Source organism: Scyliorhinus torazame, chromosome 1 (genome assembly GCF_047496885.1).
Source record: "Scyliorhinus torazame isolate Kashiwa2021f chromosome 1, sScyTor2.1, whole genome shotgun sequence".
Lineage (NCBI taxonomy): Eukaryota > Metazoa > Chordata > Chondrichthyes > Carcharhiniformes > Scyliorhinidae > Scyliorhinus > Scyliorhinus torazame.
Genome location: NC_092707.1, coordinates 255,344,050 through 255,368,730, shown reverse-complemented (window position 1 = coordinate 255,368,730; position 24,681 = coordinate 255,344,050). Strand labels below are relative to the sequence as shown.

The following is a 24,681-nucleotide window of genomic DNA, read 5'->3' as shown; positions in this document are numbered from 1 at the left end:
TGTAATCCATTTTTGGTGTAGTAAACATTTTACCCAACATACTGACAGAGCCAGAGACAAGTGAACAATTAGGAGTAAACTGAGTCTTATTGTGGAACAAAGGGTTGAGGTGGGTGCATAGCTAAAGCCAAAGATGGCAAGGCAAAAGTGGGATGTGAAATAAGCTCAAAACAACATATGGGAAATTGCAGGGGTGCATGTAGAGACCAATAAGTGAACAGCAGGTGACTAAGAAGAAGGGTGTTTGGGTTTTTAAATGCAATCATTATGACATGTCCTATCTGGCTTGCTGTAGTTCGGTGACCTCTGCCATGAGGCACAGGGCTGGGGAAGCCATGTTACATTTAGTTCAATAAAAACATTGTACTAGAAGCACTGTAGTATTTCAATTCATAACACGGTGTCAGAAGTGGAGCTGTGATTGAGTTTTGAAAAGTTGGAGAGAAGCCCCAGCTCCTAAAAAAGGGACCTGAAAATTTTCAGAGCTGCTAAAAAAATGCCACCGACAAGGAAAAGCATGCACAAGGTGAAGGCTGCAGGAAAATCACTGGGCGAGTCAAAAAAAAACGGCTGTAATTTTTCTCTCCCTGCTCCTGTCAAAATGAACGGCGATATGCGATAGGACCAGCAGTTTTTCCATTTGCAATGGCAAAACTACGATATTGCAACAGATTTAATTAACAACCAGGCTGATAGGAGTAGCAACACATTTAACACTGCTGGAGAGTGGCTGCTACAAATTTTATTCCATTCTAAATCTCTCTGAAGAACAGAAAAAACAAACAACTAAGACTTCGAAAGTCTTGAATATGTAAATATTGTGGAGGGCATCGTACAAAAGAAGAGAAAGATTGTCTGGCATGGGGAAAACAGTCCTTCAACTACAAGAAGCCGGGTCATTTTGCACACAAGCTAGCAATAAAGGAAACAAGCCTATACAGATGAGCACTGCTGAGATATCAGCTGAAGATTCTGTCCAATCATAAAACATCATACAACAGGTTGGTTCCATCAAGGCTGTAGGTAATAAATGGTCTGTGACTTAGAATGATGACCGCAAAAGGAGAGTATCAAGTAAACATAAAGATTTTCTGCTTCCGCTCACCACGGGACCTGAAATTCCTGGCCGAGGTCAATAGACCTTTGCGTGCCTGTCAAACGTTCGACAACGACTCCTGCGACAGGCGGGACCGGAAGACTTAGGCCGAGGTGTCAGATAGACACTGGTGTGTCTTTAAAGACCTGTATGAGATGGCGCAACATGACAGGCCAAAAATGCAGGATATATGATGGCATGATATTCATACCGAGGACAAATTAGAAAGCCCAATGCAATGGTAAGAATGAAGATGTACAAATGTAAAACCTTGTCCAATCTTCATGTAAAGATCTTTCATTGCAGTAAATTGTTCCATTCCAGCTGTATCTCGGATTTCAAGCATATATTGTTCATCCACTTCAACTTGCTTTCTGTAAAAGTCCTCTATTGTTGGATCACACTTTTCAACAAATATCCCTTGAACAAATTGGATGGGCAAAACCGACTTTCCAACTCCTGAACTGAGGAACACCAATTTATGAAGCTTTAGGGCGGGATTTTCCTGTTGCTGGTGCCCGGCGACCGGAAATTCCCGCCCGAGGTCAATGGACTTTACATGGTCCACGTCCCGCCCATGGCTATCTTGCGGTGGGCGGGACAGAAGAATCCGGCCCTTAGTGCTCCAGACCATAAGCAGTACGCAAAAAACATTAACCTCAGTTGGAACAAGTCTAAAACTTGGAGTGGTAACACTAAATCTGCCAAAAGAGATTTACAATATGTAACAGCGTACTAATGCATTGGCCGCTGAACAGGTGCGAGAGGAGTACAAAGATGTGGGTTGCGATTCAGCGACCGCGTTGCACCTGGCATGGATCCGGATTCATCGGGTGAATAGCGGAAGAAGGCAAAATCAAGGCTCGCCCCAAAACATTTTGCAATTCACCTGACTCGCTCCCGATGGCGAGTTCCGGATCATGCCCTAAAATGGCGAGGATATCATGAATGAGATTGAAGTCGAATGCAGTGGCTTCCCGGGAATTACCCGACTCCCCAGTGGGAAGTCACGTGGCCCTTTTCATAAATGTGAATCTGGCGCAATGGCTACTGAGGGGAAGTGAGGAGGTGAGTAGCTATTTCCATCTTCCGGCATGCAACTCAGGGGCAGCAGAGCTGCTGTCCCAGTGCACGGGGCGGGGTGGGAGGGGTCCCCTCAGGAGGGTTGGGTTAAGTTGGAGGCTGAAGCTTTCCAGGGCAGAGGTCACCCCTGGGCCAGGTGGATCACTGCCTCCGAATCATGCATGTATGCCCACTACCCTGGGAGCTACCATGACTGCTATGTCCTCAGGCGCGTGCAGATCGCTAATCTCTTCGTGGACCACCTCAGGATGGTGGGCTGGTCATGGGGGACAAGGGATACATGCCGGGGTCATGCATTGTCTGCACCATTTCCTGCACCTGCAGCCTTTGGAACTCCTTCTATCGGCCTTGCAGTCGCTGCACTGTCACTGACACCCCCTCCTGAATCTCACAGATGAGTCCTATCATCTGCATCAACTCTGGGAGAACCTTGTCCAGCCACTTGGCAGCTGGCTTGGACCCAGCTGTTCCCTGGAATCTAGCCGACCTCCAACGTCTTACTCCCTTGGATGTCTCTGCTTCCACCTGATGTGCAACACCAACTTTGTGGTGCTCACCAAATTGCACCGCAGAAGCCTGTCCACTGATGTGTGTGTGTATCTCTGCATTGATAGAAGTGCGAGTGATAGCTGTGACATCTCGCCGGTGGTCTCCTCAGAGCTCTCTTCCGAGTAGGTCTCTTGGGTGGTGGGTGGCCTGGCCCCATCAGATGTAGATCCTGTGAGAAAATGGACATTTTGGCTGACATTAACTACTCACTTGAGCCAGGTCATCTGGATGAAGGGGCAACAGATTCTCACCTCTGTGGCACAGGTTAACCTCACTGTCAGTGACTGCTCTCTCCTCGGACAACCCCAGGGACCATTACTCATAGGGGATGAGGAGTCTAATCTCTAGGATTCCTCCTCCCGTCTTGGCCCTTTCCCATTTATTATGAGCTATCTTGTCCTGTGGGGACAGAGAGTGGACATAGTGAGCCGCACGCTTGATGGGTCAGGAGGATTATAAGAACATAAGAACATAAGAACTAGGAGCAGGAGTAGGCCACCTGGCCCCTCGAGCCTGCTCCACCATTCAATGAGATCATGGCTGATCTTTTGTGGACTCAGCTCCACTTTCTGGCCCGAACACCATAACCCTTAATCCCTTTATTCTTCAAAATCTATCTATCTTTATCTTAAAAACATTTAATGAAGGAGCCTCTACTGCTTCACTGGGCATGGAATTCCATAGATTCACAACCCTTTGGGTGAAGAAGTTCCTCTTAAACTCAGTCCTAAATCTACTTCCCCTTATTTTGAGGCTATGCCCCCTAGTTCTGCTTTCACCCGCCAGTGGAAACAACCTACCCACATCTATCCTATCTGTATAGACTATAGCAGGTGGCATGTGTGGGTACCACACCTGAATGTGAAGGGGTTGTGCTGGTGGGTGCCAGGGGTTTTGAGGAACAAGCACAAAGATTGGATGTGGGGCGAGGTTTCACCCAGTAAATTGGGGGGGGGGGGGGGGGTTTGGGTAGTTGAAGGATGGCAGGCAGAACTGATGCCAGGAGGGAGGTGGTAACCTACCCTTACAGCTCGCTGGAGGTCATTTGTCTTCTTCCTATATTGGATGGATGGTGGTCCTCCTTGTCATGCAGGCCTGCACTGACAGCCATTGCCCTGCCTCCCAGGCAGCATTGCTGATCTTCCGACACCCTCGGGGGAACAGGGTGGCCTGCCTCTCATCCACAGCGTTGAGAAGCCTTGTGAGGTCGCATCGCCATCGCCAAAGCGAGGAGCAGGTCTGCATGCTGCCATGCTTGTGTGTTGACTGGGAGTGAGTGATGAAGGAGCGTTGAATATGGATCATGATCTCACCAATGTGGCAGTCGTGAAACACCCCACCAAACGTGGCCAAAACTGGACTTTGACATTTTTTCGTTGAATTACGTCCATGGTTACAGAGTTTGGATATCTACTTGATGAATATCATCTCAAAGTGGTGAGAATGTAACACCAATTTAGCAGCTGCCAAGAAGAGTTCCAGCTTCCCGCAAGTCAAGACGAAAATACCAGAGAGAACATCTGAAAAGAAGAGAGTAGTCCAGAAAGTGACAACTCCTACAGAATAGATTAGCAGCACGGTGGCAGTGAAACAACCTGGATACACCCAAAAGATTTAAATAAAGTTTTAAAGAGATTTCACTGCCCCCTGCCCACCATTGAAGGAATTTTGATCCAACTTGCCAAGACAAAGATTCACAACCCTTTGGGTGAAGAAGTTCCTCCTAAATTCAGTCCTAAATCTACTTCCCCTTATTTTGAGGCTATGCCCCCTAGTTCTGCTTTGATGCAAAGGATGGTTCATGGCAAGTAAAGCTGGATGAAAGCAGCAGATTTCTAACTGCATTCTCGACACTATATGGGAGATAGATGATTGCACATGACATTCGGCATTTCATTTAAAAAAAAAAATTTAGAGTACCCAATTATTTGTTTTCCAATTAAGGGGCAATTTAGCGTGGCCAATCTACCTAACCTGCGCATCTTTTGGGTTGTGGGGATGAAACCCACGCAGACACGGGGAGGATGTGCAACCTCCACACAGACAGTGACCCGGGGCTGGGATCGAAGCCAGGTCCTCAGCGTCGTAGTCAGCAGTGCTAACCACTGCGTCACCGTGCCACCCAACATTTGGCATTTCTACAGCTCCATAAGAGTATCAATGCAGACAGTATGAGATAGTCTGTGAGCTTTTCTGAGTGGAAGTTATAGTGGATGATTTACTTGTCTATTAATGTGGAGACACAATGAAAGAACCATAGCTCACCACAATCAGAATCTATTTCGACTACTAGAGAGAGCTCGCTAGCTGAATCTGAAGCCGAACAAGAAAAAGTTGTGACTAAAATTTAAGTCAAGTATATAAGTTATGTACTGACACTAAAAGGTCTTTGCCCGGATCCTGACAAGGAGAGAGATGTAGCAATGATTTAGCGACGTGGAAGCAGTGCAATGATTTGTTGGATTCGTAAACTACCGAGCGAAACTTTTGTCAAATTTGTCGTCAGAGTGTGAACCATTACGCCAAGGATGCCAAGGATGTGCAGTGGTATTGGGGAACAGAACAAGATGCTTGGTTCTCCAAAATCAAACAACTGGTGACCACAACACCAGTGCTGAAGTAGTAAGACGTCGATGATGAAGTCACCTTGCAGTGCGACACCAGCAAGACAGGTCCCAGAGCAACTCTAATCTAGCAAGATTAAACAGTTTGCATCCAGGGTGTTCACACAAGCAGAATGATACTACACTTAGATCAAGTAAGAGCGTCTGGCTATTGTTTTTGCTTGTGAGCATTTTCATCAAATCTTGCTTGGGAGAAACTAGGTAACAGCGGAATCCAACCACAAGCCATTTCAAACATTTTTCTCAACCTGCAACTATCTGCTTCAAAGGGACTGCAAAAAGCTATCAGCTGGATGTGATATGCAAGCAAAGGAAACAGATGAACATTGGTCATGTGCTGCCAAGAATAGCACTCCTAATGAAGAAAGTTGAGGATGTTACAATAGCATGTGAAAATTTCCAGGTTCAACGTGAAGCAGCATGTCATCAACCCAGCAGGAACATTGAATCTAAAAGACAAGCACATTGCTCAAATTAAGCGAACTAACCATCAAGATGAAACTCAACTCTTCAAGTGCTGTAAAAAGTAGTGATGAAAGAATGTCCTGAGAACATCAAGGACACACCTGTGGTCACAAGAGCATATTTGGGAATTAACAGACTAAGATGGTATCTTGTACAAAGGAAATAGAGTCATTATTTTCCCAATGGAAATGAGAGGAGAGGTTCTGAAGCACATCCATGCAAGTCATCAAGGAATTGAACCGAGTCTGAGGAAGGCAAGAGAAATGCTCTGCTGGTCAAACATGGGCAATGAAGATAATGGCCATATCAGCCAGTGTGGTGCTCGTAACAAGTACCAAGCTAAACAAGCTTGCAAGCCGCTAATGACACATGACATCCCAGATAGACCATGGATGAAGCAGGGAGTAGAACTCTTCACTGCAGCAGCAACCAATCATCTCATCATTTAAAACATTTTTTTTTTCCTTTTCTGAGTTACCAAGCCAGGGCTCAGAGTGTGGGTCAGGGCGAATCCCTAATCCAGCTCCTCGCCTGCTCTAAAAAACTAATTCAAATTGAATCCAATTCATGGTCCCCACAAGAGAGACATACCAGATCTGAACCCAAAGGCTCAATCTACAGACACTTGATCTTAGCCAAAAGGCCGAGAAGCGATCGATCATCTCATCATTGTGGACCACTCTTCTGACTACTGTGAGCTGGACGAGCTGACTTTGGTGAGATAGTGTATTTGTCACCTCGATTGTATATGGTGGAAGTGAAAGACCAACAGCGGAATTCTCCGTCGGCGGGGTCTTCCGGTCCACCGGCGGCACACTCACGCCCGCGGGTTTCGCGACATCGTAGGGAGGACACAATGGGAAACTCCATTGGCCAGCTGTGGAAACCTGGCAAGGGCGTGCCACGCAGGAAAACACAGCTGTTAAACCAGACAATCCCGCCCCAAATGTACTGGCTTAGTGAAACAACTAGAGAAGTTGCCTTCACTGCAGGCAGCCGATCAGGAAAATGGGATTTTGTCTGTACAGAGAAAAGAATGACCATCACTCCCAGGTCCATCAGTCCCCAGCAATGGAAATAGATAATCAACAACAGCTACCATAGCAACAACAAGTCCCTGCAGAAGGAACATCACCCAGGCAAAAGTCAATGATAACAAACACAAGTACCATTAAAAGACCTGCATGATTTAACGATTATGAATGTAACACATGTACAGTGCTGATGAGAGTAATGAACAGTTTGCTAATGCAAGGGAACTGTTGCAGTATAGTGGATAGCCTGGGTAACAATCAGTTGCACATGATAATGCATGCAAATTTACCTTTTGTCTATTATTGAAAAGATGAATATTTAGGTTTAGGAATGTAATCATTACTACATGTCCCATCTGGCTTGCCATATTCATGTGACCTCTACCATGTGGCACAGGGTTGGGGAGAACCATGTTAGATTCAGGTCAATAAAAACGTTGTACTAGAAGGAATGTAGTCTTGAGGTCATAACAGAGTCCACATCAGACCTAAGGCGAGCAAAACATGGCAAATGACAGGAGGTTTGAATGGGAAACAGGCAGGCCCTGAAGCCTTGGAATCAGATGATGTATCAGTAATAGAAGAACTTGAGGTTGAGGATTGTCAGTGGGCATATGGAGGGTTACTAGCTTAAGTGGAGCCCAGGAGTGGGGAAAGTATTCCAGGAGTGGACGATACATGGCCGAGAGGAGTCTCCTGGAGTAGCTGAGAACTGAAGCAACAGAGAAGCAGTGTTAGTGGAGTGAGCGCAGGGCACTTTAATGGATGAGCTGAACAACAAGATGGAAAGGTGCCATGGCACCACCTAGTGACAGGAAGCTTTCTAGCTGCAACTTGAATGGTAAATCATGTTTTTCTATTCGAAAATATCGTAATAGGATTTTGCTCTTATGAAACAAGAAGTACAGGTAAATTGGAAAAGAAGAGTGCCCCTGAAGTTTTATTAACTTATAGACAGGTGGCAGATGTAGTTTCTACTTGCCATTGTGCTGTGAGGATTGCACCTATTGCCCTGTATGGCACACAGTCAAGAGAAGTTGCACAGAAATCAAGTTTACTGTTCCATGGCACTTTGCAAAACACAAGGCCACTTCTTCCAATGAATGACAGTACCTGTAAGCTCATTATTATCGACATCCTGGGATTCAGCAAAAGTTAATTCGCTATCAGTTAGTGGCCAGCTTTTGCGAAGAACTAACGCTTGAATCATGTATTTGTGAACCTGTGGGATACCAGATTGTTAATATAACATTAATGATAAGGTAACTGACAGGGGCATGTAATTCCAAACATTCTTGCACATATCCTGTTACCTATACAAATGAACACATTTTGCAAATTGCATTGAAACTTCAATTACTCAATGTGTTGGATGAGATTCAATTAATTGACAGTTTTGTTAGATTATTTCTCAATTTTTCTCATAATTTCTCATATCCCTCTTAATTTCTCATATTTCTCTCTTTTTCATTAAAAGAGTAAAATTGCAATATGTGAGAATGTCTGAGGGAACACGGGGCGAATTTCCACATCGAGTTCTCCCACTACCCTGCTGTAAATTTGGCAATGCCAGGCTTTACCTGCTTCTTTTTGCAAAGTTACTGTGGGTGTTCAAAAGAATTCCCACAGACCTTCATCCCTATGTTATTTACGGAACAAATTTTATCGCCCTCAACTCGACTGACTCTCCTGTGCGGTACTGAGGGAATGCTGCACTGTCAAAGGTGCTGTCTTTCTGTCGAGATATTCAGCCCTCTCAGGTGAATGTAAAAGATCCCATGGCACTTTTTTGAAGAACAGCAGAGGAACTCCGTCTGGTGTCCTGGTAGGTATTTATTGCTCAACCAACATCATGAAGAAACCATCTGGTCAGGGTGCCAAGCTGGCATTTTTTGCATGCGCGCGATTGGGCCGGGGGTGTCTGGCATGGGTGTTTGGGTGGGGGTGTGGGGGGATGTGTGGGGGGGGGGCCCTCTGGGCTGGGGGTGGGGGTGGAGGTTGGGGATCATTTCGGGGATCTTGGAGATCAGACTATGCTGGGGAGTTCTGGCGAGCAGAGCTCCCCACTGTACCAAACGGGGCTCTGTGTGGCCTCAACCGCGTGTTCCCCATTCAGGTCACTTGCACAACGTGAGTCACGTTGATTTTTAAAAAAACGTATATCAAAACAGGTTACAGCACATAAATATCCCAGGAAACATACTTCCCAATAATCAACTATGCAGTTTGTACAACTCTTTCCCCTTTTTCACCCCCCCTCCCCCACGATGAACAACTCCTCAAACATGGCCATGAACATCCCCCACCTTTACTCTGTTGAGCCCCTTAACTCATACGAGGGGCAGGATTCTCCAAACCTCCGCACCAAAATCTCGCTTGGCGCGGGGGCGGAGAATGGGGCGTCAGACCCACGATTGGGTCCGATACCTTCCCACGATTCTCCGCGGACCGGAGAGTCGCCGGCAGTCGTGCCCGCGCGGCTGGCGCGGCGCCGGTCGGGGGCCATTGAAAGAGGCCCCTGCGGAGATTCTCAGCCAGAATCTGGCCGAGTTCCTGCCGGCGTGGTTCCCTCATGGTTCCACCTGATGGGCACACGGAGTGGCGGCTGCGGACACAGTCCGTGCCGCCCTGTTGGTGATCCGTCACTGGGGGGCCTCCAGGACAGCCAGAGTTCCGATTGGGGGCCACAGATCGGCGAGTGTGCACAATCTGCTGGGGGGGGGGGGGGGGGGGGGGGGGGGGGGGCTATTCACACTCTTCACACTCGCCACATAGGCTTTCCTTTACAATTGTGGACATGGAAATTTAGAATGGAAAAATAAGCACAGAAGGTATGATCTTTAAAATTAGGGGGGGCCTATATTGAGGGGGCTTGCTGTGTGGGTCCACCGTGTTGCGCGGACCCACGGCCTGAAGTGCAGGGCCCCGTATCAGCAGCATGATAGTCCAGGAAAGTCCAGAGTGATTTGCGCCCATTTTCTCGCGGGCGTGGGGACATAACTGCATTAACAGAGAATTCCACCCTTTATCTTTTCCAAATGCATTTAGTCGTACAGGTCACCCAACCAAGCCATTACCCCCGGTGGCGATGTTGACCGCCATTCCAGTAAAACTTGCCACTGAGCAACCAGTGAGGCAAAGGCGACGGCATCAGCCTTCCTCCTCTCCATGAGCTCCAGCTCCTCGGAAACCCCGAATATCGCTAACAAAGGGTCCGGATCCACCTCCTCCCCCACTATCCTTGTTAGGACCGCGAACACTCCCACCCAGAATCTCTCCAATTTTTCACAACCCCAGAACATGTGTGCGTGATTCGCTGGTCCCGCCCGCACCTCTCACACTCATCTGCTACCCCTTGGAAGAATCCACTCATTCTCGTCCGAGTCATAAGGGTTAAGAGGGGTTATTGGGTTACGGGGATAGGGTAGAAGTGAGAGCTTAAGTGGGTCGGTGCAGACTCGATGGGTCGAATGACCTTCTGCACTGTATGTTCTATGTTCTATGAGACTGGGCAGCACAGTAGCACAAGTGATTAGCACTGCGGCTTCACAGCGCCAGGGTCCCAGGTTCGATTCCCCGCTGGGTCACTTTTGTGAGGGCCACGAAGAATCCAGCACGAGTTTTAAGGATACAAAGTAATAACATTTATTTACAATAACATATATATATATATATAACAGCAGCAGCAACTTCCCTTGCTGCACACTCCTTCCTGCCGGTTCCAAACTGGCCAGCTTTATTTATTCTTGGAGTTTACTAATGGTTTCTCCGCCCCCCTCATTGGGGAAGCTCATACTCCCACAGGATTGTGGGATTGTCATTAGTCCCCAGCCAATGGTAAGCAGGCAGGTTATAACAGTCACTGTCTGTGTGGAGTCTGCACGTTCTCCCCGTGTCTGCGTGAGTTTCCTCCGGGTGCTCCGGTTTCCTCCCACAGTCCAAAGACGAGCAGATTAGGTGGATTGGCCATGATAAATTGTCCTCAATGACCAAAAAAAAGGTTAGAAGGGGTTATTGGGTTACGGGGATTGAGTGGAAGTGAGGGCTTAATTGGGTCAGTGCAGACTCGATGGGCTGAGTGGCCTCCTTCTGCACTGTATTTTCTATGTTCTATGTACCCTGTGTACAACCTTAAACTGTATCAGGCTCATCCTTGTGCACAAGGAGGTCCCGTTAACCCTACGCAGTACTCATTCCATACTCCCCAATTGATCTCCCATCCCAACTACCCTTCCCATTTTTCCTTGATCTTTGCCACCCGTTCGCCCAGCCACCTGTATATATCCCCAATTCTTCCCTCCCCTTCCACATCCGGAAGCAACAGTCACTCCAGCAGGGTGTAACTCGGCAACCTGGGGAACTCTTTCCAGACCTTTCGCGCAAAGTCCCTAACCTGCAGATACCTACTGAACTCACTCCCTCTCAGGAACTCTACCCTTAGCTCCTCCAAATTCGCAAACCCTTCTTCCAAATACAGATCCCACACCTTGACCAACCTCACTTCCCTCCTGTATACACTATCCATCCCCCCGGCGCAAACCCATGATTCTCACACAATGGCGTTAACACCGACATTCCCTCCACCCTAAAATGCCTCCTAAACTGATTCCAAATCTTCACCGTGGACTGCACCACCAGATTTCCCTGAATACCTGCTCGGCGCAATTGGCAACACTGCTGTCACCATGGCCCCTAAGCTGGACTCCCGACAAGATTCCTCCTCCACTCTAACCCATTCTATCCCTTCTCCTTCCCACCATCGCTGCACCTTTTCCACATTTGCCACCCAGTAATAACGAAGCAGGTTTGGCAACGTCAACCTCCCCTGTTGCCTCTGCCTCTGACCCTCGGCACCCGAGTCACGTTGAATAGCCATGTGTTTCTCGGCACTGCGAGCACTGGGAAACACGCGGCTAAACGCGCTCGCTCGGGAACTTTGTTCCCTTTTAGGAGAATCGCGCCCATTGTTGTTTAAAAGGCGGGCTACAAACTTATTAACTCATGGCAATGCTTACCACTTTTGTAGCTGATTGTGCCACCTCGAACAACCGACTTAGACCTTCATCCAAATAAATTGGTGATTTTTGTTCATTTGATGCCTTAGCAGAACTCCTAGCAGTCTTGCTACTCGAAGTACTTCCCAATTTTTTGCTCCCCACCGCAATAATAGGAGCATCAGAAGGTTTACGAGAAGGTGCTTGAGAAAAATAATACAGTTATTATTATTAACATTACCCTGCTTGAAAGGGTATATCAACATATTCAATAGTTTTAGGCCTTCAACACTTGAAAAAAACTAGTGCAAGGTTGGAGGCAAAAGCATGGGAATAGGACTAATTGGAATGTTGCATAGGCATGATGGGCTGAATGGCGGCCTCCTTCTGTGCTGTATGGTTCTGTAAATGCACAATAATAGCACACAAGCGTAAAATTCTGCAGTGATAATATTAGTAAGCAGATTCTTTTTTTTCAGCAGAGAATGAAATGGAGAACTGTACAGAGGAGGCTTGGACTGATGAACCTCTGGAAGTTCAGGTAAGCTGTTTAAAATGTCCATTTGGGTGTAATTTCCTCCAAAAAGTCAAGGAGATTGCTCAGGCAGCATCAACCCGTTCTGAGCTTGTGATGGCCACCGCTTCTGATGGTAACATCTCAGCTTCGTTCCCAATGATTGAAACCATTATTTGGTTGGTTACTTATTTAAGTGGGACATGGGAGTCTTTTCTTTTTAAAAAAAAGTACCACATTGGTTTGTTTTCAGTGCAGTGGGGCCTTCCCTGTATTCACTGAAACCCCATCTCAGCTTCACATTTACTATTTGTCATCGTCCGGAATATTACAGGGAAAGAATAGGGGAGTGGGACTAATTGGACAGCTCTTTCAAAGAGCTGACAAAGCATGATGGATCAAATGGCCTCCTTCTCGTGCTGTAAGAGGTCATGACCCCATTCAGTTTTTTTAAGATACCTAATATTGTGATGCTACTTGTATAATCATCTATGAGTGCCATACTACGAGACTCTAACAGCATCAACAATGCAAGGAAACGTTTTTTGGTCTTCGGCACATGTGTATTAAGGCTTGCAATCGACATGTTAAAAATAAGAAAGGACTGAAATTAAAATGTTTTCAAATACTCAGGAAACGTTAATCACTTGAAAAATAAATTTTGAACAGTCAGTGAAGATCAGTGACAGGAGGAGAAATCTTTTTATGCAGGGAGTTATGATTTGAAATACATGACCTGAAATGGTGATGGAAGCAGATTCAATAGTAACTTTCAAAAGAGAATTGGATAAATACTTGAAGAGGAGAACTTTGCAGGACGATGGGGCACAATAGGGGAGTGGGGCTAATTTAGTACAGGCTTGGGCCTGAATTTTTACACTTCCCATTGGCAGGTGGTGAGTGGGAAATTCCTCGGATGAGCTTCCGACTGGGTTTTAAAAAATATATATTTTTATTAAGGCATTTATATAAACAGCAAATACACAAACAAGAGCAAGAGCAACCAGGAACATAATAATAAATAACTATTATGATGGGCAGCACATTAGCACAAGTGGTTAGCACTGTGGCTTCACAGCACCAGGGTCCCAGGTTCGATTCCCCGCTGGGACACTGTCTGTGCGGAGTCTGCACGTTGAGTGAGTTAAGTGAGGGCTTAAGTCGGTCGGTGCAGACTCGATAGGCCGAATGGCCTCCTTCTGCACTGTATGTATGTTCTATGTTCTAACTAATCAACACCCAAACTCCCTTGCCCTTCCCTTCCTCCCTTCCCCATTTTAATCCCATTATCCACCCCCCCCCCCCCCCCTTCCCTCTGCTGACACCCCAATCCTTCTTAAAGAAGTCGATGAACAGCTTCCACCTCTGGTAAAACTTATTGACTGACCCTCTCAAGAGGAACTTAAACTTTTCCAACCTCAGGAATTCCGCCAGGTCGCTCGCCCACATTCCTGATTTTGGTGGCTCCGAGTCCCTCCACCCAAGCAAAATCCATTTCCAGGCTATGAGGAAGGCAAAGGCCAAGGCATCGGCATCTCTCGTCCCCTGGACGTCCGGGTCTTCCGTCACTCCAAATATTGCTACCTCGGGGTTCCGGACCACCTACACCCTCAGCACCTCGGACATTATGTCCACAAACCCCTGCCAGAACCCCTTCAGTTTCGGACATGCCTAGAACATGTGGGACCTGGTTTGCAGGCCACCCCGCGCACCGCCAACACCTATCCTCTATGCCATAATATACACCAGTACATCATGGTGCAGACACACATTGATGGACACACAGTGGGACCAATCAACATACACAACACCGCAGCCAATCACCAGTGAGAGCACATACACTATAAAGACAGGGGGCATCAGAGTTCCCGCTCATTCGAGTAGCAGCTAGCTAGGAGCACAGAGCTCACAGCCTGCAACACAGACATTCACCATGTGCTGAGTGCATCAACTGGTTAGGACAAGGCAAAGGTCTTTAGTTAAAGCTAGCATTGTATTTACCCACAGTTCAAATATGTTTAAATAGTTAACCTTTTAATAAAATAGTGTTGCACTACTTCAAGTGTTGGTGACCTGTCTGTGATCCAGAACACCCAACACATCATGATACCAGGAGTGGTTGCATACTCGCACTTCTTAGACCTACCTGCAAGTGATCTGCCTTCCGCCAGCATTCCGTCATCCTGCAACATGGACAACATCAGCCCGCCGCCGCCGCTCCGCATCGTCGGCAACCTCGGGGCCAACTGGAAGATTTTCAAATAGTGCTTCCAGCTCTTCCTCGAAGTCACGGACAGGGAGGGTGCCTCGGACACCAGAAAGATTGCTCTTCTCCTCTCCACGGCCGGGGACCATGCCATCCACATTTTCAACTCTCTCAGCTTTGCAGATGACGAAGACAAGACGAAGTTCAAGACGGTTCTCCTCAAATTCGACACTCATTGCAGCGTAGAGGTGAATGAAAGTTTCGAACGCTACGTGTTCCAGCAGCGTTTGCAGGGTAAGGACAAACCTTTCCAATCCTTTTTAACGCACCTCCGCATCCTTGCGCAATCTTGCAGCTACGGGCCCACCTCCGACTCCATGATACGCGACCAGATCGTTTTCGGTGTTCAGTCGGACCCCCTACGGCAGCAGCTCCTCAAAGTAAAGCAACTCACCCTAGCGACCGCCATCGAGACCTGTGTCCTATATGAAAATGCCACCAGTTGGTACTCCCATATACAAACGGCTGAAACGGCGCGGCAAGGTCCCCACGAGGCGGAATGGGTCCAAGTGATTGAGTACCTCCAGGGCCTCAGCCTGGATGAGAGCAGCCATTTTGCGCGCTTTACGTGGACTCCCGCACTAGTACGCACCAAACGAGGGGACGGCGACGTGGAGGAACGTAATGCGTAGGCACGCACCACGCATGACCGCACCGCGCATGCGCGGTGGCACAGCGAACATGCTGACGTCACGAAGTGCGGCAACTGTGGCTCCACCCAGTTAAAGCGACAATGCCCCACAAAATCTCGACAATGCCTACGGTGTGGAAGACTTGGCTACTATGCTGCCTGCTGTCGAGCAGCTCAGCCTTCCAATTCATATCGCTTCAGCCAGCCTCGCAGGAATGTTCGGGCAATTCAACCCACGGTCACCAAGTCCGATTCCGACCTCCCACACAGCAGTGACACCGAGGACCCAAAGGCGCCTTTTTGAGTTGGTGTCGTAACGAAAACAGGCTTTCCCCGAAGCAAAGATACCAGCCGCTGTTGGTATACAGCATCGATCCAGACGATGAGTGGTGTGCCACCCTGACGGTCAACCGGTCCCAAGTACGATTCCGCCTGGACACTGGTGCCTCCGCCAATCTCATGGTGTGGTCTGCTTTCCAAAGGCTTTGTATCAAACCAACCATTCTTCCATCGGCCTGCCAGCTATTGGACTACAATGGCAACATAATTCCTGCTACCGACTCATGCCAACTCGACGTGACGCACAAGTCACGAAAAGCCATCCTTCCTTTTGAGATCGTGGGCTCCTCGAAGGACTCTCTGCTTGGCGCACAGGCGTGTAAGCTGTTAAACCTCGTTCAAAGAGTTCACTCTCTCTCTCCTGATGACACGTCTGCCTTCCAGGATGCTGACTTCAGGGCGCAACTCAACGCCATCATCGACCAGCACCGCGACGTTTTAGAAGGCATGGGCACGCTCCCATATACTTACAAGATCCTACTCAAACAGAACGCCGCGCCTGTGGTGCATGCACCTCGCAGAGTCCCAGCATCCCTCAAGGACCGCCTCAAGCAGCAGCTGCAGGACCTCCAAGACCATGGAGTGATCTCCAGAGTTATGGATCCAACTGACTGGGTCAGTTCCATGGTGTACGTAAAAAAGTCTTCCGGCGAGCTCAGAATCTGCATTGATCCAAAGGATCTGAATCGCAATATAATGAGGGAGCATTACCCAATCCCCAAGCGCGAAGAGATCACATGCGAGATGGCTCGCGCCAAGCTCTTCGCCAAACTTGACTCCTCGAAAGGATTCTGGCAAATTCAGCTAGACAGATCCAGCAGGAAACTGTGTACCTTTAACACCCCTTTTGGCAGATATTGTTACACCAGGATACCGTTTGGGATCATATCGGCGTCAGAAGTGTTCCACAGGATCATGGAACAAATGATGGAAGGCATTGAAGGTGTTCGCGTCTGTGTCGACGACATAATCATTTGGTCCACCACCCCGCAGGAGCATGTTAGTCGCGTGTTCAAACAGATCCGGGAGCAGGGCCTACGCCTCATCAGAGCCAAATGCTCCTTTGGCCAGACGGAACTAAAGTTCCTAGGTGACCACATCTCCCTGTTGGGTGTGCGGCCGGATGCGGACAAGGTGGCTGCCATCACAGCCATGAAAAAGCCAGAGGACAAGAAGGCGGTCCTCCAATTTCTGGGCATGGTCAACTTCCTAGGGAAGTTCGTTCCTAACCTCGCCTCTCATACCACAGCTCTCAGGAACCTGGTCAGGAAGACGACAGACTTCCAATGGCTTCCTGCCCAGGAGCGCGAATGGAGAGAACTTAAAACCAAACTTACCACGGCCCCGGTATTGGTTTTTTGATCCAGCGAAAGAGACAAAAATTTCGACCGATGCCAGCCAATCTGGCATTGGGGCAGTGCTCCTGCAACGCGATGAGGCCTCATCATGGGCCCCCGTTGCATATGCGTCCTGCGTCATGACCCCCACGGAACAGCGCTATGCGCAGATAGAAAAGGAGTGCCTGGGCCTTTTGACCGGTGTCGTCAAGTTTCATGATTATGTGTACGGCCTTCCCCAATTCACCGTCGAGACCGATCATCGCCCGCTGGTCAATGTAATACAAAAAGACTTGAACGACATGACGCCTCGCCTCCAGCGCATTCTGCTCAAACTCTGGCGATACGACTTCCAGCTTGTCTACACCCGGGGCAAAGACTTGATCATAGCCGACGCTCTGTCCAGGGCAGTCAACACCCCGTGTGACCCAGCGGGATTTGTCTGCCAGGTTGACGCCCATGTGGCCTACGTGGCCTCCAATCTACGGGCCACGGATGAACGCCTCGTCCAAATTCGCAGCGAGATTGCGGCTGACCCCCTGCTACAGCGTGTCATGCGCCACCTAACAGACGGGTGGCTCAAGGGCCAATGCCCACAGCTCTACAACATCAGAGACGATCTGGCGGTAGTCGATAGTGTCCTCCTGAAGCTGGACCGCATTGTTATCCTGCACAGCATGCGCCAGCTTGTCTTGGAACAGCTACACAAGGGCCATCTTGGCGTGGAGAAGTGCCGCCGACGGGCCCGAGAGGCAGTGTACTGGCCCAGCAACAATGACGACATCGCCAACTGCCCCTCCTGTCAGCGGTTCCAGCTGGCCCAACCACGTGATACCCTACAGCCCCATGAGTTGGTCACGTCCCGTTGGTCCAAGGTCGGCATCGACCTGTTCCATGCGCTGGGCAGGGACTATGTTCTGATTGTAGACTATTTTTCAAACTACCCGGAGGTGGTACGTTTGCACAACATCACATCGTCTGCAGTCATCCATGCCTGCAAGGACACCTTTGCTCATCACGGCATCCCACTCACTGTGATGTCGGACAATGGCCCCTGCTTCGCAAGCCAGGAATGGTCCAACTTTGCCAGCAGGTACAACTTTGTGCATGTGACATCCAGTCCCCTGTATCCCCAATCCAATGGCAAAGCGGAGAAGGGCGTCCACATAGTCAAACGGCTCCTCTGCAAGGCTGCCGATGCTGGATCCGACTTCTACCTCACCCTGCTGGCCTATTGCTCGGCCCCACTGTCCACTGGCCTGTCGCCAGCCCAGCTGCTCATGGGTTGCACCCTGAGGATGACGGTGCCGTCCATTCACGTTCCAGACCTCGACCACGTTCCGGCCCTTCGACGAATGCAACTGTCTCGTGCACAGCACAAGGCTGCTCATGACTCCCACAGCTGATCTCCCTGCTCTGGCTCCAGATGACAACGTCCGCATCCATCTTCCGGATGGTGGCAGGTCTGCAACTGCTGTGGTTCTTCGGCAGGTGGCTCCCCGCTTGTTCCTGGTTCGTCTACCGGATGGTTCCATTCTGCGCCGTAATCGACGTGCCCTTCGTCTCGTTCTGCGCTTGCTACATGATCCTCCGCCAGTGCCACGCCCTCCTGTTGTCCCTGACCTGGACTATGCGGAGATTCTGGTTACTCTGCATCCTCCTCACTCTGACGCAGTCCAGCCTGCTCCTCAGCCGGTGGCTCCTGAGCCACCCTTGACGCGGTCAACCAGAATTCATCGCCCACCTCAGAGACTTAATTTGTGAACTTCGTGCACTAATGGACTCTCTGGTCTGTTCTGTTCTTCCGTTTAATCGTTCAAGTTGTTTGTATATAGTGTTCATCTCGTTATTTGTGTGACATACTGTTTTTTCTGCACCAGGCACCTTCCCATGTAAATAGCTTAGTTTTATGTACATAGTCCTGTAAATATTTCGCACACACGTAGTCAGGAACATTCACCACACACTATTTATTGTCATGCAGGCACATTTTTTTATATAAAAGGAGGGATGTCATAATATACACCAGTATATCATGGTGCAGACACACACTGATGGACACACAGTGGGACCAATCAACATACACAACACCACAGCCAATCACCAGTGAGAGCACACACACTCTTAAGACAGGGGGCATCAGAGTTCCCGCTCATTCGAGTTGCAGCTAGCTAGGAGGACAGAGCTCACAGCCTGCAACACAGACATTTACCATGTGCTGAGTACATCAACTGGTTAGGACATGGCAAAGGTCTTTAGTTAAAGCTAGTATCGTATTAATCCACAGTCTGAGTATGTTTAAACAGTTAATGATTCAATAAAATAGTGTTGCACTATTTCAAGTGTTGGTGACCTGTATGTGATCCAGAACACCCAACACATCACTCAAAAAACCCTCAAAAAACCTACTCATCCTAGCCACAGTCATGTGCGCCCTGTGAACTACTTTGAACTGGATAAGACTGAGCTTTGCACACGACAAAGACGCATTCACCCTCCTTAGCTCATTCGTCCTTGTCCTCCCAAACCTCCATGGGTCCACCCCCTCGCAAGAGCTCCATAAATCCCTTCAGCTCCTTTGCCACTGCCGACACCTTCTCCGACCTCGGGCTCGACCGCTCCAAACCTGGTTCAATGACCGTGTTAAAATCCACCCCCATAATCAGCCAGTGCAAGTCCATATCCGGAATCTTCCCCAACACCTGCCTCATAAACTCCACATCGTTCCAGTTGGGACATAAATATTAACCAAAACCACCAGCGTCCCCTCCAGCTAACCACTTACTATTACAACCTCCCCCCCGCCACGTATCTGCCTCATTGTTCCCCATCTTGAACGCTACCCGCTTGTTTACTAGCACCGCTACCTCCCTTGTCTTCATGTCCATTCCCGAATGAAAGACTTGCCCTACCCAGCCTTTCCTCAGTCTAATCTGATCCCCGATCTTCAATTTAATTTAATAATCTTTATTCTCACAAGTAGGCTTACATTAACACCGCAATGAAGTTTCTGTGAAAAGCTTCTAGTCGTCACACTCCGGCGCTTATTCGGGTACACTGAGGGAGAATTCAGAATGTCCAAATTACCTAACAGCACATCTTTCGGGACTCGTGGCAGGAAACCGGAGCACCCGGAGGAAAGCTTTAATTCAGACACAGGGAAAACATGCAGACTCCGCACAGACAGTGACCCAAGTGGGAATCGAACCTGTGACCCTGGCGCTGTGAAGCAACAGTGCTAACCACTGTGCTACTGTGCCACCCATCTCTTGTAAAAAAAAGTCACATCTGCATTCAAACTCAAGTGTGTGAACACACGCGCCCGTTTGACCGGCCCATTCAGTCCCCTCACGTTCCACGTGACCAGCCTGGTTGGGGCGAACCCCTCCTCCTCCCCGGCCGATCAACCATATCCCTTTATAGGTCAGCCCCGGGCCCTTCAGGCCCACCCTCTGATGCCCACCGCTTTCACTCCTTTTCTTGCTGTGCCATATCAGCCACGCCCCCTCCCCAAACAAAACAACAACCCCATCTGCCTCCTCTTCGCCAACCACCTGCCCCCACCCCCCTCCCCCCACCCCACTGTGCTTCTGTTAGCTAGCCCGGCAGCCTCTAAGCTTCCTACCCCCCACTGACTAACTCACCAACCCCGCTCGCACACCTCCATGTAACAAACAACAAAGAAACAGAAAAAAGGTGCACTAACCCTTGACACTCCCCAAGCATCCCACCACCAAACCCAACAAAACATTTCAAAGGAGAAAAGTTCTCCTACAACCATCAAAAAAAGACAAGAAAATCAAACATCTCCTCACACCTCCTCCAAAGTTCAGGGTCCTCCTTCTCCTGCCAGTCAATTGTCCCTCAAAAATTCCATCGCCTCCTCTGGCGTATCAAAATAGTGTTCTTGGTTGTTAAAGGTCACCCAGATGAGGACCAGGTACAACATCCCAAACTTTATCCCCTTCTTAAAGAGGGCAGCCTTCACCTGGTTAAACCCAGCCCTCCTCTTCGCCAGGTCCACACCCAGATCTTGGTACACCCACAGCTCGTTTCCTTTCCAGGTGCACCTCGTCGTCTGCCTCACCCATCTCAGAATCTTTTCCTTATCCAGGAACCGGTAGAGAAGCACCCCATCATCCTCGGCGGCTCGTTCACCTGCGTCTTCCTCATCAGCGCCCTGTGCACTCGGTCGACCTCCAAAGGTCGGTCAAAAGCCCCCACCTCATCAAAGTCACCAGCATCTTAGTTACATATGCCCTGGTGTCTGCTCCTTCGACTCCTTCAGGCTTCGCCATGACTTGCAAATTCTGTCTGCTGGAGCAATTCTCCAGGTCCTCTACCTTCTCTTTCAACCGCTTTTCGGGTTTCCTGCATCACACCTATCTCAGCCTCCAAAGAGGCGAGCTGCTCCTCATTCTCCTCCACTTTCCGAATAGCCTGGCCCTGGGATTCCAGCCTCTGTTCCACGCAGTCAATTCCCGCTTTTAGTGGCTCCATGGACCCGGCAAGGTCCTCCTGGTCTTCCCTCCTCCGTTGGCAGAACTTCTCGTTCAAGACATTCACCAGTTGCTCTGTCGACCACTGGAGGGGCAGGACAGGACTTTTACCCTCTGCCATCTTGACCTGTGACGCACAAAGATTTTCTTGCTCCAACTGCTCCCTTCTTTTCACCCCACTTCTGGCCTGTTGATCCATCCACCAGCCCCATCAGTGGAGTCTCGCTTTCTCCAATCATCCCTGCACCTCTTTCCATCAAAACGTCCACCCTACGAATGGGAAAAATCCACCTCGCGCAGGAGCTACCAAATGTGCGACCACTCACTACATGGCCGCCACCAGATGTCCCTTTCGACTGGGTTTCTACCCATCCCAACCTCTCAGCAATTTTATGCTGGGGTGGGTGAGGCCTCAGATGGGCGGCACAGTATCACAGTGGTTAGCACTGTTGCTTCACAGTGCCAGGATCCCAGTTTCGATTCCCGTTTGGGTCACTGTCTGTGCAGGGTCTGCACGTTCTCCCCGTGTCTGCGTGGGTTTCCTCCGGGTGCTCCAGTTTCCTCCCACAAGTCCCAAAAGACGTGCTGTTAGGTGAATTAAACATTCTGAATTCTCCCTCTGTGTATCTGAACAGGCGCCGGAGTGTGGCGACTAGGGGATTTTCACAGTAATTTCATTGCAGTGTTAATGTAAACCTACTTGTGACAATAATAAAGATGATTATTGTGGTAGTATGTATTGGGGGTCATGTGGGACTGGAAGCCCTAATGTCATTGGCTGACAGATCCCGGGTCCTGGTTGGCCGTTGACCTCATGCTCCGCCCTGAAGGCGAAGTATAAGAAGCCGGTGCCTTCCCCCGCAGGCCAGTTTACTATCGGGCTGCTGGGGAACAGACACGCTTAATAAAGCCTCATCGACTTCACTCTATTCGTCTCACGGAGTCTTTGTGCGCCACAATTATTATTATCAGATGGGGCCTTTGCCCCAATTATTGACCACTTAAGGGCCGATTCCCACAGCCTTAATTTTTAGGCTGGTGGAGGAGTTCCCGGGTATGGGGGAAGCCAGAAAATAATTTGGTTTAGGCGTTGCGCGGGATGGAGGGGAGCCCTTCATCAGAACCTCCCCCGCCCCACTTAAGGTCCTGTAACCACTGGACCTCCCTTGCCCCGAGGCCTTTCCTTAACACCCAATTCCCCAAATGTTCACAACACCCCCAGGCCTCCCCTATCCTAGCCACCCTGAGAACCCCAACATTTACCTCTGCCTGGAATCCCAGGACACAGGCTCTCGTTTTTGTCCACTGCCACTCCTGTCATTGCAGAGATGAGAGCTTCCAGCCAAACTGACTGACTCGCAGCTCTCTAATGCGGGACTTCCTCCAAAGTGAGGGGCTTAGTCATGCCTGCCCCAAACTGACACTCGGGAGTGTGAAATTGCTGCGGGTCAGACAATGTCAGCGGGGATATGTTACCCACTGACTCAGCAGTTGGTGAGACAGGAAAGGCTGCCATTCTAAAAACCTGCCGATGGTCTGTTGATTAACCTCTCTTTGTGGTGTAGGAATATGTGGTTCTGAAAAGAGATGGGTCTCAGGAGTTGGCTGGAGGGGTGAGGGTGAAATAATACTTTCCTGTTGTGCAAACTGATTGGCAATCAGTTTTCTACCTTTAACACATTGAAGGTAATTTTCTCCTCATATCCTTCAAAACTGTGAAAAAGGAAAAAGAGCACGGCCTGGTGCCACACTTACTGTAAACCAAGAGACGTCCTGCACTTGAGATGAACAAGAATGAAGGAATTACAGCATGGCCTTTTCCAGTTGCTTTTGCTACTTCTTTATCGTTATCTAGGATTTGCAGCTTGATGTATACATCTGGCTTGGAGGTTTGGATGTGCAGTGTAGCCAGGTGAGTTGCATGTGCATTGATCTGATATCTGCAACAGATGTCAGTGAAAACATAATATTGTTAAGTTAACAACAGATCTTGAGCCACAAATTGGGATATGCAGAAGTATGATCCTGAATGAAATTTTGATATGCAGAAGTATGATCCTGAATGGCATGACCCAAGGCGCCTCAATCCCACTTCCATCAAGCTGATGAGCCAGTTGGCATGAAGTTAAATAAAATCGGACTGCTGTAACTGCTGTAAGCGAAGCCCAGTCATACATGGGTGGAAATTGGATGCTGAGCCCGGTTTACTGGGGGAAAGGTGGGAATAGGAAGCCTTGTTAACGGAAGATCGGAAGCCGGGTTGAAAAGAGATCAGACATTGGGTCAGGCGCGTATTAGAGACTCAGCTAGAGGGAAGGGTACGCGAAAACCTCAGGAGAAAATTTTAGCTTGGCATCATACAATTCTCTGTTACATACACAAAAGATAAATTTCACAAGGTCCTGCTTCCCCCCATGCAGAGCCTCACTGGACAGAAAGGGAGGATTGTGTCAACCAGCACATCTAATTCCCTGATCCACACAGACAGTGGGCGAGGTCCCACCCTCAGTCTCATCTCAGCAAATTTACCGTAACTTCCAAAATATCAGCAAGAAATTGTCCAGTAAACAAGGTTGAAGGAGTCAATGATTTATTTGCTAGAGCAATACCCGCCATATGCAATCTCTTCCTGCAAGGGACTCTCAAAATGATTCCCCAATTCCACAAACATACTACAGCTCAGTGAAGTTCTGTGAAACTGCAAGAATTCAATAACTGTTAACTATTACTCATTATTTCTCTGTAATTCTATGGAGTTTGACACATCTCCCCACTTTCACCAAAAAAAGATCAGGCAGTCATATTTAGCCCACACTACCTTTTCCTTAGCGAGATGCAATACTGCCCTCAGGTAGTTACAGCTACCCTCCAATCATCCCAGTGACTGTAGAAGACCAGCAAGGGGTACAAGGAAATCTGAGACCAATGGTTCACCTGGAGCAGTGAGTCAAATATCAGATGCAGCTTATTGTTTGTATTCTCTGATGTGTAAGTGACAACATTGTGGGTTCAAGTCCCATGTGAGGCGCTGAATGCAAAATGTAGGCTCACCCACCTAGTGCTGGGCTGAGAGGGTGCAGCACTGTTGGAGGTGCTGTCTTTCAAGTGAGATGTTAAACTGTGGCCTCATGTGCCAATGGAGGTCAGCACAACAAGTCTCATGGTAATTCTTTGAAGACGATCAGCTGGGGATTTCTCCCCAGTTTCCTGTACAGTCTTTAGCCTTTAACTAAAATCTGAAACAAATCAC

At 48.7% G+C, this 24,681-nt stretch overlaps 1 protein-coding gene across 4 annotated transcripts in view; it reads right to left on the bottom strand.

Moving 5' to 3' along the window:
- The window catches only part of adgb (androglobin), a 612,248-nt gene that overhangs the window by 107,642 nt on the left and 479,925 nt on the right, over window positions 1-24,681 (bottom strand). For all 4 annotated transcript variants that reach the window (XM_072504722.1, XM_072504733.1, XM_072504728.1 and 1 more), the window contains 3 exons: window positions 23,187-23,371; window positions 11,867-12,048; window positions 7,965-8,073 (listed from right to left, as the gene is read on the bottom strand). In XM_072504722.1, coding sequence (XP_072360823.1) covers window positions 7,965-8,073; window positions 11,867-12,048; window positions 23,187-23,371 — 476 coding nt within the window. The remainder of the gene's footprint in view (window positions 1-7,964; window positions 8,074-11,866; window positions 12,049-23,186; window positions 23,372-24,681) is intronic.